This window comes from Prosopis cineraria, unplaced genomic scaffold, assembly GCF_029017545.1.
Source record: "Prosopis cineraria cultivar Desert tree isolate PC_DT_omini unplaced genomic scaffold, ASM2901754v1 PC10, whole genome shotgun sequence".
NCBI lineage: Eukaryota > Viridiplantae > Streptophyta > Magnoliopsida > Fabales > Fabaceae > Prosopis > Prosopis cineraria.
In genome coordinates this window covers 34,366,218-34,383,030 of record NW_026555341.1, presented here as the reverse complement: position 1 = coordinate 34,383,030, position 16,813 = coordinate 34,366,218, and the positions used below count along the sequence as shown (strand labels likewise).

Genomic DNA, 16,813 nt, shown 5'->3' with positions numbered 1-16,813 from the left:
TAGCTAGTTTGGTCTTAATTATAGTTTAATTGTTCTGGAGAGGAAACTTTTAACTGCACAGAACATGGGAAAAAATATGAGTGAACTGAATGTTAGGTGATTTTGATTGTGTCTCTCTGTAAACTAATGAGTTTTGGGAAAGCTTTGCTATCACTTTTCTAATTAACAAAATCATCTTTTTGTCTCTTATATCAAAAGTGCAAACAGACATCCACATGCAATATATTGGAAAATAATGAATGTTTTATAATCATACTTTTATGTTTCTACTCTCTACCATTGATCATTTTAAGGATAGTTATGCTTTGTATAAAAGTAAAGCTTGGTTAAGAAGGAATCATTTTTTTGCCTTCTATCTCCCAGTATTAATAAAATAAATAAATATTCTCATTTTAAAGAAAAATTCATTAACTGCTTTTATCTACTCTAATCGTTTTTGACCGCATGTGAGATTATACCTTGTCAATACTTTTATTTGTTGTTTCCTCTTTAATATCTCTGGGAAATGCATTATATATAGTGGAAATAATTTGAGTCCTGTTTAAAAAATTAACATCTTCGTTCATACTCAAAAAAAAAAAATCAATAATAGTTTTCATTATTAAAATGATCATTGTTCGCGGCCTAAAAAAAAATAGCATTGTTCAAAACGCCATAGCGTCCGTCAATAATTGTTTTACAAGAAAACCAAATGTCATTCTCGCCAATGTATACATATGTTCACCTTTATAGTGACAAATGTTAATTTAGTTGATATTGATTTAACCCATAATTCTTCAAATTGTGGGTCCAAACTTCATTATAAATGCTTTTAAACCCAAAAATATGTCATAATTTTAAAAGAAATTCTTAAGTAGAGTCAGAAAAGACAAAAAAATTTAAGATTAAATATGTTTGATAAAAACTTGACATTAATGATAATAAAGTCAGAAAAGGCAAGAAATTAAATATATATTTTATTATAAGAATAAAACCAATTAAAATAACATTATTTAAAATTTTATTTAGATGACTGCATTTAAATTGAACAGACCATAAATGACATAGTACATTTAATTTGTTTAAGAATTTTTCCTAATGTTAGTGAACTTTTGACATGATTCATTTAACTTACCTAAACTTTTTATTAATACAAAAATATATATTTACCATTGTGAATTTATAACCCAAGATCATTTTTTTTTTGACATTTATGATCTTATTTGGAATCGACTTGTGATTATGATGAATGAATGCAGTGTAAATAATTTGTAGTTTACGGCTGGGGCTGAGATGTTTAAATTAAGCGTTGGAGGCACAGAAGAGAACAAACAAAGTCTCGTATTCTGGAAATGTGAGTGAGAAACAGCAGAGAAATCGATGTGGCATGGCGCCACGTATTATGCGGCGATGAAGATGTTTCACCAAATCCTTCCATTGGTTCCTTCTCTGTTTCTCTTGTCTTCTTCCTCTTTGGATTCAGAATCATCTCTCTCCCTCCCCCTCCCCTTCAAAATTTAGCTCATCGATGCATTTCCATGTCCCTACTTGATTTTCCTTCCTTGGGTCAATCTACCTTTCATATTTTCAATTTCTTTTGAATGATTACAAAACGTCCTCTCCTTGATTATACTTCTCATGACAGAAGAAGCTTGCGATACTTTGGCTTCGCTTTATTTATTGTTTCTGAATTTATCAACAGAATTCTCATTACACAATTAGACATGTAAAATAAATTTGTCTACGAAAACTCAGTGAATTGTCCACTTGGATTAATCTCATTCTCATGTATTCCTGATTCTGAATTGTCCACTTCATTTCTTGAAGAAAATTTATGCAAGTGTAAAGTGAAAAGGAAACAAAATTCCTTTCAATGGATGAACACTGAAAGCTACAAAACATCTCGCTGTTCATTGGCACAAATAAATAAACCAGTATGCTCTACTTTTCTCTTAAAGCTTTTGAGATGACTTCAATGGTAGAAGGTGTTGTCCGGCAACAGCCTCCTATGATTTTTGCTCCTAAATCTCGCCATCGCCTCGCGTGCCAGTCGAAATTATCATCGTCAAAGCACTTTGATGGCTGTCAATGGAAAACACAGCAGATTAATACATACTACTCAGTAATTGAAGTTTGCATGCCATGACAACAATAAGTGGATATGTCAACAGTGTATCTCACTAACTAGATATCTATGTTCCGTTGACTTGAAACATCTGAATTGGGTTTGCTTAGGAATCATCCCTTAATTAGTAATTGCAGATTGTGAGAGAGAAAGAAGGAACCTGACTTACTAGCCATTTCTTGGCTCTACCATCCCATACTTCTCCACTGTTAGGATACACAATGATTGCCTTCTTTGTCAACTGGAAAAAGATATTTTAACCATTTCAATGAAGTCTTTCTGAAGTAGAGATTTTTGTATAAATAAATAGAGGAAAGTGGAAACCGCTAATAAAGAAATATTGACGATCTTGTTGAAAAGTTTGTCAGACATGTTTACAAATTCGTTTAAGATTGACTCAGTCAACCAAATCTTCATAGTCATGTCTAAGAATTTTGATTATGAAGAATAATACCCTTGACTATGTCATAGATGAGTCTTGTTGAGAAGTTTGTCAGACATGTTTATAAATTCGTTTAAGATTTGACTCAGCCAACCAAATCTTCAGAGACCGAGTCTATCTAAGAATCCTGTCTGAAGAATTCTATGTGATAAAAAGTATAAGATATCTCAGTACCTGCTTAAATTTGCAGATGATGTTTTCCATGAAATGGGGAGGTGCACAATTTATGCCAACAGCATTTACTCTGTCACTCTTGTTTATTACATCAAGGCACTCCTTGAAGCTCTCTCCTGAGGGGGCATTCTCACCATCAACAGAGGTAAAACAGATCCAAGCTGGAATTTGGATACTTTCTTCTTCAAGCAGTTCAACACAAGCCTGCAAAAATATTATTTTCTTAAATGTCAACAAGTTTCATCAATAAAGCAGGCCCACATGAACTTCACAAGTTGGTTAACTTTTGGGGGGAAAATGTTGAACTTGAAAGTAAAAGAATTGATAATCAAACAGTAACAATCATATATGGCTCGGTGCTTAAAATCATTGGCCTCAATCAAAATATATGATAAGAAACAGCTTCCACAGAAACCTACATGAGTATATTAAAATATACTCCATTTATGATTGATACCCTATCAGATCAAGACAGATTTCTTTTCTTTATATTCCTGCTTCACCTAAAAGAATCTGACAATGCTTATTGTAGAAGTTCTAGAGGCAACACGATCCTTTAGGAAGATCGTACGCTGGATACTGAACATTTAATACATTGACCAATTTTTAAGAACTTCAACATTAAACATTCTGTCATGAGCCAGCTTCAGAACTACAGAGTTTTAAGGTAAATCACAGATAAGACTCATGATTCTATAAACTAAGAAAGTAAAACAGAAAATATAATAGAACTTAATGCCATGTTTTGTCCATCATGTGATCATGGATTCGAGATTTTTTTTTTCCCTTTCTCTGGATCATCGGGAGTTCAAGGATGCTTAACACAAGAATGACACTCTTGCTGGTTTTTCACATTATAGGATTTGTACTTTCTGAATTTTAAATGAATACTGCACTGCAGGTTAGATAAAATTAGCATCTTGTTGGTCTTGAGAACCACCATTGAATTCTCCACTTCATTATTGAATACGCTTTGTCAAGAATCCTACATGGCTGTCATTTGCATTTACTTAACATAAATGTACTTTACTCAATGAAAACTATTGATTGTCGGTAGAACATGCCTCAGCTTCAAGTTTGTTTGGAATAGTTTCAAAAGCAAGCAAATCTGGACCAGCTTCGACAAGAATTTGCAATCTACGGCGGTGAAATTCCTTTAACTTCTCCAAAGTAACGCATGGGCCATAGCAGCCACTGCAAGAAAAGAATGGCAAGCCTAAATTCTGCAATTATATCAGAACTATACAAATAATTGCTGACAAGCATTGATCAGAAACAAACTGCCAAGTTCATAAAAGAGCCCAAAGAACCTGTATTCTGATCCATCAGCAAGATAAGCTCCATAACTTCCAATGGAGGCTGCAACCAAAGCCCTTCTATAGTTATGTCCAGAAGTTTTCTTAATGGAATTCCAGAAACTATCACGAGCCTCAACAGCCAATTTGACGCTTCTCTCTAGAAGTAATTCCCCTTCTTGGATGGACAGTCCCTTGGACACAAACCCTGGAAGGGTGGCCTAGAATTACAGAGAAGTTTCTAAGAAAACAATGAACATCTATTCCAATCAGGTGACAAAGGTTTCAAACATCAGTTTCAAGTCCCTTAGAACAATGTAAGTGGATCATGCAAGCACATTGTTGCAGCTTGATTCAGGAGATAGCAAAAGATCAGATCATTCTGTCCTCCATTCTAATGAACACAACATACATATAACAACGAGGATATATATCTTGTATATTCGAAGCTTGATTTGTTGTTGATACAATGGGAAACAGAACAAATAAATCAAACCCAACAATGTCAATGCAGATTCAAAAACCTACCTGGTATGAAGAAGTCACCAATATATCCGCACCCGCCTCCAAGTATTCCGAATGAACCTAAACAAACAAACCCATTTCCATTAAAGTATTGAGAACAAAACAACAATGCGAAATAAAAAACGACGAAGCAGAAATTGGGGCACAAAGGGAAAGATAGAGAGAGAGAGGGAGAGGACCTTCTTGATGAGATGAGGATTTTTGATCAAACAGAGAGCGCTCCAGAGAGGGTCGTTAATGGAAGCGCCATGTCGTTCAAGCTGGGTGGCGAAGCCTCCATCAGTGACAGCACAACCACCGGCCTTGTCAATGAGATCTTCCAACAAGGAGCTCTCGTTCTTGATGTTACCCATTTCTCTATTTTCTCTTCTCGGGCCCCGAAAACTGTGTGAGAGCCTGAGATTCGAATGAAGCGTTTTTTGTGGTAATTTTAGATATCAGAAAGTAATCTTTTATTGTCGCCGATGACTATGGGAGTTGTTGGGCCTGTAGTTTGGTGAAATAGCGACATTTGGAAACGTGAGTGTGGACAAAATAGCACTTGGGTTCTTCTAAATTCTAAGGGAAACGTGAATCTCAGGCCTTGACTTTATTATTGTTGTCACTGGTACGACTTAACTTTAATCGGTAATAATGGTTAGATCAGCTGTATCCCCGCCTATTTTTTTTTTATAATAAAAAGTTTAATTGAGCTGGGCTCACATATTTTATCGGAATTTAGATATGTCTTTTGGTTTGGAGAAGCTTAAAAAAATACTTATAAATCATCATTAATAAAATTCTTTTATCAATAGTAAAATTTAATTCTATGGCTTTATGAATTATGAACCAAATACTTATTAATGAATGAACCTATATTAATATCTCCCAACCTATTTATAACAACAAGTTATAGTTTACTTTATATATATATATATATATATATAAAGTGGTAGTTAATTATTTTTTTAAAAAAAGATTGTATATTTCATCATCTAACTTTTTATAAAATTGATTTTGATCTCTTAATTAATTTTATAAAATATTTTTTAATCCTCTAACTTTGATATTGTTAACCTCAAATGATGATGATGATTTTTTTTTTTGGGTCATAATCATTATCGTTTAAAAAAAGTATATTTAATATATCCACATTTGAAAATGAAAACAAAACCTTATAAAATTAAGAAAATTAAACTGAAACCTTGTGTAAAGTTACAAAGAACCAAAGATACACTTTTGCATTATTAAAAAATAATCTAAGAAGTATTTCTCTTTACCCACAGCTTTTGAAAAGGTTGCAGAAGACTATGCATGATTAATTCGAATGAAATTGAATTTCCATAGCAAAATTTCAACTTAAATATTTAAAGGAAACAACTGTCAAATACTTGAAGCTAGAGTGCATGTTGTTTAATAATTTTTATTAATGTTGACTAGTCCTATATTCTTTAAATAATTTCAAGTTATATTGGACGACTTTGTTAATTCAAAGCAAATTGGATTTCCACAGGAAAATTCCAACTTGAATATAATATTTAAAAGAAGCAAAATGTCAATGAAACTAGTATTGTTGAAGTAATTTGTATTCATATTGACAACCATTATTTTTTGGTCAAATTAAAACTCAAACACTTGAACCTAGCATTTTTGTTCATGTTGACTACCACTCCCTTTTCTGTGCAACTTTGATTTTTCTGTTGTGTTATGAGAAAAATGCGACTGAGACTGAGAAATAATCAAAGGGTTGAAACTATCTTAAATGAACATATGGTTGCGTGATGAAATTACAAAGTCAAGAGTTTATTGGAATTTCCTTGAACGTATACATATATAAAGCACGTTGTATTTTTATTGATTGAAATTAAACTTCAAATACCATAGAAATTTGATGAAAGAGATGAATTGCATTTTTAATTATCGACAAACGCGCGCGCGCGCACATGCAGAGAGTTTGAAGAAACAAATTAAGAGAGAATGTTCAATAGCTCCAGCACGACGTGGAAAAACGTGTGTCTGAATTTAGTTTTCGAATGTCCATATTTGATTGAAAGGTTAACGCTATTATTGCAATTTTATCTAATTGAAAGTTCCATATTTAAATGTCTTAAATAATGTACAGTAACGCAGCTTGATCGACCTGCAAAGCCACTTTGAGTACTCGACCTCTTTTTTATCCCCAACAGCACGCGACGTCTCGACCTCTGGTAAAATTACAGTTTACAGATCTCAACAATCAAGATGGCTGATAAACAGACAGCTTTTTTATGGTATTAATTAATTAGTTTTATCGACACACTTGTTGATCTCTGCAATATGTATTACACACAACTTTATTTTTATTTTTTTGCATGCGCAGCCGGTATTATGGAGCTATTCTATTTCAATTAACTGGAGGATTTACCAAGGCTTTAGGCTTAAATTCGAAACTTCAACCTTGTTTGCTAAATCAAATGTTTGACAAGAGGATGGATCTAGTAGCAAATGAATGGGGTAATTAATTGAAAATAAAACGTGAAGTGGAGGGCCAAAAAACTATTTTAAAATTTTTACAAGTAAAAAATCTCAGGTTTTTTCAATTTCAATTGTACGACGTGGGGGGCAAGCACCTCTCCTTGTCTCGTGGATCTGTCCCTCACAATGGCACAAGCATAGCTTTATATGTTCAAAATTTAAAACACTTTACCCTCAAATGAAAATTATCATACACTACTATTAATATTGTATGATCTTTCAATTTCTCCCCTTTCTTCTTCATACTTAGGTTGTAATAATTTTATAAACCAAGAAATACTCTAAAGTCAACCCCATACAAGTTCAAGACACAACCCATAGATCCCATAGTTTATAGAAAGTACAGAAATAATGGAGATAAGGCAAAATGTATCATGTGTATTGGTTACCCTACTAATTGCATTATATGGATCACATTAGTAATCACGTTAACAATTAATTAATAAATTAAAGTTTTTCATTATTTTTGATTCAATCAATTAAGAGATAAGGAATAATTGACAGCTATAAGGTTGTATATTGAACCTCTGCTCATCATACTCACTTGTGTTGTCCACTTATCACAGTTTACATAAGTTTATAAAATCAATCTATTTGGGTTTAATATTTAATTAATGCAAATTCATATATATATATATATATATATTTCATAAATATTCCAACATTATATCCGCGAGCACAATTTTAAGAAAATTTTTTTGAAAAGTTTAGCTTTTATTGCAAGTAGAAATGACTTCATATTTCGTCTTTTATATTATTCCTCCATTCATGTTGAATTGACCTGCTTCAAACTAGTTTCTCTCGATTCTCATTACACTAAACATGAAGGCTACCTTACCTAACATATCAACACTTACAAGTTTTTGAGCAAACATATATACATCAACACCTTTAACGCAGAAGTTTAAAACCATTTGGAACTTCACTTGACAGCATGCATACTTCGTGCAGCAAATAATTAAGGCATTAGTTACTCTCATTGAACAAATCTTGGGCCTTGTTAGTTATTGAAATCTCTATATATGTGAAGCATTAGCACACAATCACTTGTTTGATTATATTTCCTAATCTCCTTAATTATTTATTTGTTTAATTACTGTCACCACCACTAGGATGTTCCATATTCTCACCAAAAACATGGCGCTATGCAGCAAAAAACTCAGATACCGATGACATAACAGCAGAAACAACAAGGATCCAAAGTCTCAATCTTGTGGAAAAATCATTGGAGCATAGAAATTCATCATAAAGTGTACCTTGAAGCTTCTGCAATGAATTGGCTTTGGAGACTGGACTTTGAATCCAAGTCTTCATTGAAGCTTCTATGTATACAATAACCCTATTCAAGCAAAGCTGGGTGCTGTTCCTTGAAGCTCATGCAATCACTGCCTTCTTCCTTGAAGCGTTTTTTCAATCTGCTTAGGCCATCCATACACATCCAGGGAGACATAATGTTTAGGGTTAGTCATACGGAAAGGTTTTATATGTTCAAACATATCAAGAGTGAGGGAAAACACAGACAAGCCATTAAATGCATCTTTTTATACTTTTAAGTAATAGCAGGCCTTTCCAATAACTTCCAACTACGAAAAATAAACCAGAACGTAAGCTGATGATGAGAGGGCTCAAAAAAGAGTGGGTGTGTAATGTAACAGTATCGCTCTAAAGGACAACAATGGGTACTGAATCAAAGTCAGATTTCGATTTGTTAGCAATCTGAGAGTAGGATTGGAATTAAATCTCTGCGACTGAAAATGAATTTGGTATTCTTTTAGCAGGTATATTTTAAAGAGTGATGAATATGAGGTTCTTTTTCATTCATCACAAACTGTTTTACATGTAAAACTTATCCCAAGGGTAAGTGTTAGGGTTATAGGTTATCTAAGTGTATGTAGAATTGAATTGATATAAGAAGTCCCATATTAGATAATTTTAAGCCTCAAACGATCTGGTATGCACAAGTTGCAGTCAAGATTAGTCCCATTTTAGATTTCTAATGTGTGCATAGTTAGCAAAAAACTACAAACATGAAAATATAGTAACTAGCAAGAGACACTCCTGGTTAATATAAGTGAGATTCTTATAAACATTGTATAGCCATGTGGATCAAATGTGTGTGTGTGTGTGTGTGTGAATTAATGCCTTATTTCCCATCTCTTCAAGAATATATATAACAATCTACATACAAGCCCACAACATTTTGACGAAAAGAAAAGATTTCTGATTATGCAGAAAAAGGCTTCATTATTCACCACTAATAATACAGTATAAAATAGTAAAATATATTTATAATAAGTTGCCCAATTCACAAGTCAGCTCAGAAAACTTGGTGACCCACCTAAACAAGTCAAAAAGTGTGAGCCAGCAATGTCCTATAAGAGAAGTAAAAGGTACGTAATTGAATAAATACAGGAACAAAGCAACTGGCATCGTCTCCCCATAAGAATGATAATTTATAAATACAACCATATGGCAAATAAATATGTGCGTGTTATAAAATAAACACGAGCTATGTCATAGACATATCACATATATATATTATCAATGTCTTTGGTCCTGCAAGCACCTTAATTCATTGGGCCAGCATATATACAGCTGCTTTTAAAATAGCATCTGTCAGCAGCCTGTCATCTGTCAATTTCTTAGCCTTGTTCCTTAAATGATCCTTCTTTCTCTGTCCGCAACTAAATTACCAAAACAAAATTATGATTAAATATTATAACTTGACAAAATTCACTTTTTTAAAAAGCATAGTATATTATTTTGGCCCAAAAAAACATAGTATTAAAAATTGGGTTAATTAACCTGACCATTTGAATCAACAAACCATTGAATTAGTGATTTAACTGATTTAATGGAATATTTTAATTTTCCATGACTACTATGACCATTGTTCAACTGCAATTTTGATTATTAATTTTTGAATCAGTATAATTGATTTGATTTTCAGTACTTTATTTAAATCATCTAGTAGGAATTCATATATACTGCAAATATGAACATATTACAAAAATAAACTCCTGAGTTTAATCTGATAACAAAAGTCAAAACAGCTTGTTACTCGTCTCTTTCAACATTAATATTATATATGGTTGCTCGTCTCTTTCTGTGACTTGCGCTTTGAGTATGCGATAACATTTTATGACGTTATTTGCATAAACTTCGTGTTTTCTGGGTTCTTCAACTTGACACTAATTTATATTCTTGATATGGATAATTATATATGATCACTTTCTTCCAAACTAAAAAGAGAGAGAGAGATTAAAAACATTCCATGTGACTCTAAGATGGTGATCATTAGGTCAGGCTCGTGATTCGGACAATACACCAACATATTAATTCCATTTAGCTTCGCCAATTTATTGGCTAACACTTCATAGTAATTATCCGTAGTTTTTTTTTCTCTACTGCATTTGGACCCAAATAAGTATAACGAGTAGTTGTCACACTTAATTATCTGTGTGTATGTGTGTGTTTTTTTTCCTCTTTTGGATATTGAGTAACTTCTTAATTCTTAATTTTTTTTATCTTCTTTATCTCAATCATTGAGTCAATTAATTTATAATTCATATACAATAAATAAAATATTACCAAACTTAATGTAAGTCTAAATGATCCAGGCTAGATATGGATGATGTGTCCTGAAACTAAGTTTTTGATATAAAACAATTAATTTATTTATTTAAATAAAAAATGTCCGTTCTCAAATCCTACCAATTAAACTTTTCATCTACTTTTTCTTATACAAAGGAACAAGCCTCAGCCTCAAGAATTAACAATTTCTTTAATTAATGAGGGTGCCACCTGATCCAAGAACTCTTTGCGCCAATTTTTCTTATGATTGATTTGTTTATAATTACTGTTTTTATGAAATTATATCCTATATGATTTGTAACTCTAACAAGTTTTACTTAAAAAAAAAAAAAACTACCAGACATAGCTGTGTCACTCTTTTTTTCCCCCCAGTGCTAGTGCTGTGGAGGTTAGCGAGGCCTACATTTATTTATTAGTGACATTACATATTTGTTTTAGTCTAAACTTGCTGTTTTAATGAAAAAGACAAAAAAAAATGCAGGTTATTATTCATTAAGTGTCTTTTACACAGAATTTAGGATAAATTCATTTTTTTACACTCTTTTTTTATTAGTCTCTATATATTACATGGATGAAAATTTCTTTTTTTTATATAAAAAAAAGTTTAAGCAAGTTGGACCTGGGAGCTCTTCATACGCTTAAGAAAAAAATTCTTGCTTAATAGAATGAGACCTTTTGCTATAAACATGAACTTCTCGGATGCATGATTTTACTCACAAAATTTTTAAGTTCCACCTTCGTGTCTTATAAACTTTTAAGCCAAGGATTCTTTTCACATAGATCTGCAAGGAAATATGTGGCTCAAAAACAAAAAATACTAAAAGAAAAATCAATTGAATTTCAAAGCAAAACATTTGTTATTCGGCAAATGTACATGATAAGGTATTTCAATAAAAACTTGCTTCTTTTTATAGTTTGTTATTTCTATATATAATAAAAATATAAACACCTTATTTTGTTTTTGAACTTATTATTTATGAAAAAATTACAAGTAATTTGAAAATTGTATAAATAAAAAATCTGTTAAAAATGATACCATAAAAAGTTAATATAAGATATTTATGAAATGGAAAGTTGAAAAAAAATTATGATGTGAAAAAAAAAGACCAGCATGACGCAAAAATATTTAAAAAAATTGAAACAAAATCATTGTTGGCAAAAAAAAAAAATTGTTCCTACTATATTGTTGATTTTACTGTTCATGAACAGTGAAAATTATATTACATTTTATATAAGATTATTTTTTGGCCCCATATTACTTCAGTAATTTCAAAGTCATTTCAATTTTATCATAATAAGCACCCATTGCAAGAGCCAAGAAGTTGACTTAAACGTTCCTTTAATCTTTTATTTGGTTTGCCTTTTAAAAAGTAGTTAAAAGTTGTTCACACATATACACAACATCCTCTTCTTTATTTCTTCTTAGTGATTTTTTCATAAGGATTAAAAAGTAACCTTTTTTTCTAAATTATAAGTTTAAAAATATTTGAAATTTAAAATTTATTTTTAATGCAATATCATTCTTATCATTAATAAAAGTTAACATTGACAGTTGGTTAAAAAAAAAACTCAAAAAATTATAAAAGGACTCAAAATAATATTATAGAAAATGAACAAGAAAATTTTTTAATTATTTTTTTGCAATTTTTGATTTTTTTTTATAATTTTATGGTTAACTAATGATTAATTTTAATACTATCTTCTTCTCAAATTATAAGGTATTTTTTAATAAAATCTTACATATTAATAAATCTCATTAAATAAATTTAACAATCTTTTTTTTAAATAAAAATATAAACTTCTAAAAATAACATTCATTTAAGAACTTTAAATCTACATTTAATTAGCATTAAATAGAGAGAGAAAGTGCAAAATTAAAATAAATATATTTAATAAAATCTTAATATTTTTAAAGTGTCTTATATTTTAGAATTGTAAGTCTTTCCTAAAAGTATCTAATAGTTGGAAATGGAGGGAGTATTTGTTAATAATAAAGGTAAAATTACATCGTTTTCAAAATTTCAAAGAAAAGATTATACTAGAAATGAGTTTAAAATGTTATTGGATTTAGTGTATTTTATAATTTAAAGGTAAATTTGTTATTTAATTTTTTTATAATAACCTTATTCGTCGTGATTTTCTACGACTGAATATTTCGTTCATACAAGATTTGAGAGATTTTTAGTCCAACATTCTGTCTCTGACAAATTTCTTTTCTTCTTTATATCGGTTTGTCGTTTATTCCTTTTAGTTGAAGTTCCTATGTCGTTCAAGATGCCAATTTGAGAGCAAATAACACGCATCACCGAAACAATTTGGCCTGATCACACAATGACCTATTCCCTCTTGTCTAAATTATAGGACAAATATAACTAACTCTGGGTCGTCAAAAAATGATAGTTTTTTAAATTTACAAAATAAATATTTTACTTTTCAATTTTGTCTTTCCTATTAATAACCACAATAAACTGTGGCTTGGTAATATTGAGAAAAAATAACTATTACTCTTTTAATTTTATTTGAGTCACTTCTGATATTTTTTTTACTAGGATTGAGGAAAATTTTAAAATTTATAATTTTTTCTAAAAATTCAATAAATTTTTAATTTTGTTCCTATTATAAATAGTACATTCTTTAATAGCTTAATTTCTCTCGCCGGCATTGACATTTAATGGATGGTAAATGAAAAAATCTGTGATAAAAAGTTTGATGATTGACTTATAAGCAAAATTAAAAAAATCTTCTCTTTGTCATATAAACTCAACTATGAATATTTTATAATTAAAAAATATTAAAAATATAATGTGGGATCCATTAACGGTGAGAAAAATGTGGGATAATGAAGAAAGAAATCTTTAAAATTAAAAGATATAATTAACTTATAATTAAGTTTAAAAATATTTGTGATCTTTTATGTACAGTTCAAAGATAAAAATTACCTTTAACCCTAGTTTAATTTACTCACAAATATTCAAAACTATTATTAATTTTTATCACGTAAATTTTTAAAAAATTTAAAACTATGACGTTAACTATTCAAAAGTCAAACAGAGATACAATAATAATAAATAACAGAAAATTCTCCTATTAATTGAAGTTTGTGAAGATATATATAATTAATTTAAATTTGAATATCTTGTAAAAGATAGTAAAAGTTATAAACAGCAAAGTATACAGGAAGAGTGAATGAAAATAGATAAATCAATTTTATTTATATTCTCATTTTAATGTCACTCATCCTTACTTCAGAAATATTTTACAACTTTTACACTTCAATTTATTTAAATTTCTTTAACAGTTTAATCTGTGCACGTGATGTAAAGTATGGCAAATATTATTGATTTAGAAGTTAGGACGGCAGAATACAGTTAGATGTACAATCATATGTTAAATTGTGGTAACGCCTAACAACTTTGGGGACAACGATTCATCAAAAAATAAATATATCTCCAACTAATACCAATAACCTTTTAATAATATAATTATTGCATTCATGTAATGTCTATTTGATTCTCAACGAACCCTCAGTAAATATCTTGTTTTTATTTCAAACTCACTTATCTATATATATAACCCTTATATCCCTTTCTTCAATTTCATTTTCAAATTTAATTTCCCTAATTCATCATTAACATTATGATCATAAAATGGAATATATCTCATTTAGTATGAGTTGTGCTCAACATGATAGGTGATACCTATAGTTTTATATGAATTTTTAAAGTTTTTCTTCCAAATAATGCTTCTAAAAATATCTTTTGTGTGAACACAATACAATGATAAACTATGGCATTCTTTCTCAAGGAAAAAGTAGAGTAAATTAATTAATAATTACATCTGGTAAAAAAATTAATTAATAATTACATAATTAAAACCATACATGTGTTCATGTATATTATATGGCATGTGAAATGAGTTATAGTATTAATTTTTTTATAACATACAAAAAAAGTGACTCGCTACATATTTTATATACCTTTTTTAGGGCATCCCGTAACTAAGACGGGCAATATCAAAAAGAGTTATATATATATATATATATATATTATATCAATGATATAATATATATATATATATATATTAATTACTTACATTTAATTTATTTATCATTCATTCCCAACGGACCCTTAGCTATTTGCTGTTTACTTCAAAGTTCAAACTCATCTCACCCAGACACCTATCCCTATCTTCAACTTCATTTTCACATTCAATTATTTTCCAATGCATCATTATTATTATAAACTTAAATGGAACATAGACGCATTTAATGTTCCAAAAGAATTTGTCAATATATATATATATATATGTATGTATGTATGTATCTGAAGAGTTTAGTATTTTCGCATATCAACTGTAATTTTACATCTCTTAATTTCTGAAATGACTTAGCTGGACATTAGTTTAATTGGAATGTTGGACAGTATAGGACAAAAGAAACAAAAATTGAAATGCTCCGTATTTAAAAAAAAAGGAAATTTTTGGTTAAAATATTTAATTTTGTTAGGGTATTCATACATGAGTAAACTTGAGTTGATATGAAAAGACTCATATGGAATAAAATTATGATTAATAACTAATATACCAATAAAAGAAAAAGACCTGTAAAAACTTAAATTTTGAGTTAAAATATGATATATTTTCATGACTCTGTCTCGGATGCTCATTACAAGTGATGAACACTAATGAGATATGGGCAATCAAATTTAAAGTTCTATTTTTTATTTTATTTTTTATTAAAATAAAAATTTTAAAAATTAAAAAATATATTTATTATTGATCTAAATGGTATAGATTCAATATAGTCTAATTTAATATTAATTTTTTTATAATTTTTGTATATTGACTATTTATATATAAAGCTAGAAAAATAGACTGAGCTCGTCAAGTTGACTTGTTTAAGCCTAAAAATAACTAGGATTGAGTTGCTGATTTAGGGAGTATAAATTGAATTTTGAATTTAAAAGAGTTGACCCTAATGCCTAAAAATATAATGGCCATCCCTTTTAGGCTCTACCACCACCACCACCACTATCACTACCACTACCACTACTTCGACTACTACTACTACTGTTACTATTGCTATTGCTGCTACTTCTACTGCTAGTGCTACTGCTACTACTATTACCACTACTACTACCACTGTTGTTACCACCACTGCCACCACTGTCACTACTACCACTACCACTACCACTACTGCTACTACAATTGCTGCTGCTGCTGCTACTACTACCACTGTCACCACTATCACTATTACTACCACTACCACCACTACCACTATCACCACCACCACTGCTGCTAGTATTATTATTATTATTATTATTATTATTATTATTATTATTATTATTATTATTATTATTATTAATTTCATGTAAAAACATGTAAAAAATAAAAAAATGATCCACCATGAAAGTTATACACGAAGATTGGCTTCATCACTTGCCACAAGAAGATTGCCAATGTCAAGGGCAAATAACATTTCATTTTTTTTTAATGAATATTCAAATATGAGGACATCATCTGTTAATGTTAGATTTGGTGAATCAAGTTCTAGAGCTTTAAATGTTATAACTCATCATACAATTTATTTAAAATTTATTTTTTTATACTTAATTTTATGTGTAATAATTTTTTTAAATTATAAATATATATGTTTATTAGGTTTCCCTTTGGCTTTGAGGGTCAGGGCTAAGCTTCAAAAAGAAGAGTCTTAAAATATTTTTGAGCCTAGTCCATTTAGATACTTGTCCTTTAAGTTAAACACTTAAATATGAACTGTTTAGAGTAAATTTAGATAATTAATTAATAAAAATTATTAAAAAATTAATGTTGAATTTAGATAATCTAAATTAAATGTAGACTGTCCCATTAATGATAAGAAGATTTGTTAATAAATATTAAATAAAAATATGAATTATAAATTTTAAATCTTGACCTTCCAGATCAGGGGTGATAAGTGAAATGAGCAGTCAAGATGGTTCCGTTTTTCCATTGCTCTTCACCCATTTAATCTATTCTCCCGTTACAGTAGCTATACAAACACATTTTAAATTAGTTTTTCTTAGGCAAATATGATTTTTAATCTAATAAACGCTTTAAGATCAATGTGATGCGGTATAAATTCTTTTTAAAAATAATTTAACATTCAGTTAACTCTTTTACACAGAGTTAAAAAACATTTGATTAAAC

At 29.7% G+C, this 16,813-nt stretch overlaps 1 protein-coding gene across 3 annotated transcripts; it reads right to left on the bottom strand.

Moving 5' to 3' along the window:
* Nucleotides 1-1,740: 1,740 nt before the first annotated feature.
* On the bottom strand, nucleotides 1,741-4,976 carry LOC129322895 (homocysteine S-methyltransferase 1). 3 transcript variants are annotated; one of them, XM_054969353.1, is made up of 7 exons: nucleotides 4,720-4,976; nucleotides 4,544-4,600; nucleotides 4,031-4,236; nucleotides 3,785-3,914; nucleotides 2,721-2,924; nucleotides 2,265-2,345; nucleotides 1,741-2,061 (listed from the first exon to the last, which is right to left on the bottom strand). In XM_054969353.1, the coding sequence occupies exons 1-7, from the start codon at nucleotides 4,891-4,893 to the stop codon at nucleotides 1,921-1,923; spliced, it is 993 nt and encodes a 330-aa protein (XP_054825328.1). In that variant the 5' UTR covers nucleotides 4,894-4,976; the 3' UTR covers nucleotides 1,741-1,920. The 3 variants fall into 3 exon arrangements, with proteins under 3 accessions (XP_054825328.1, XP_054825329.1, XP_054825330.1); XM_054969354.1 differs by having other exon boundaries at nucleotides 2,274-2,345; nucleotides 4,720-4,973; XM_054969355.1 differs by lacking the exon at nucleotides 2,265-2,345.
* Nucleotides 4,977-16,813: the final 11,837 nt, after the last annotated feature.

Bases quoted from the DNA above. Each gene is read 5' to 3' on its own strand.
- LOC129322895 (XM_054969353.1), bottom strand. From the start codon at position 4,893: ATGGGTAACATCAAGAACGAGAGCTCCTTGTTGGAAGATCTCATTGAC. The intron at 2,346-2,720 runs GTACTGAGATAT...ATCTTTTTCCAG, and splicing joins TCATCTGCAAATTTAAGCAG to TTGACAAAGAAGGCAATCAT. The intron at 2,062-2,264 runs GTTCCTTCTTTC...TTCCATTGACAG, and splicing joins AGAAATGGCTAGTAAGTCAG to CCATCAAAGTGCTTTGACGA.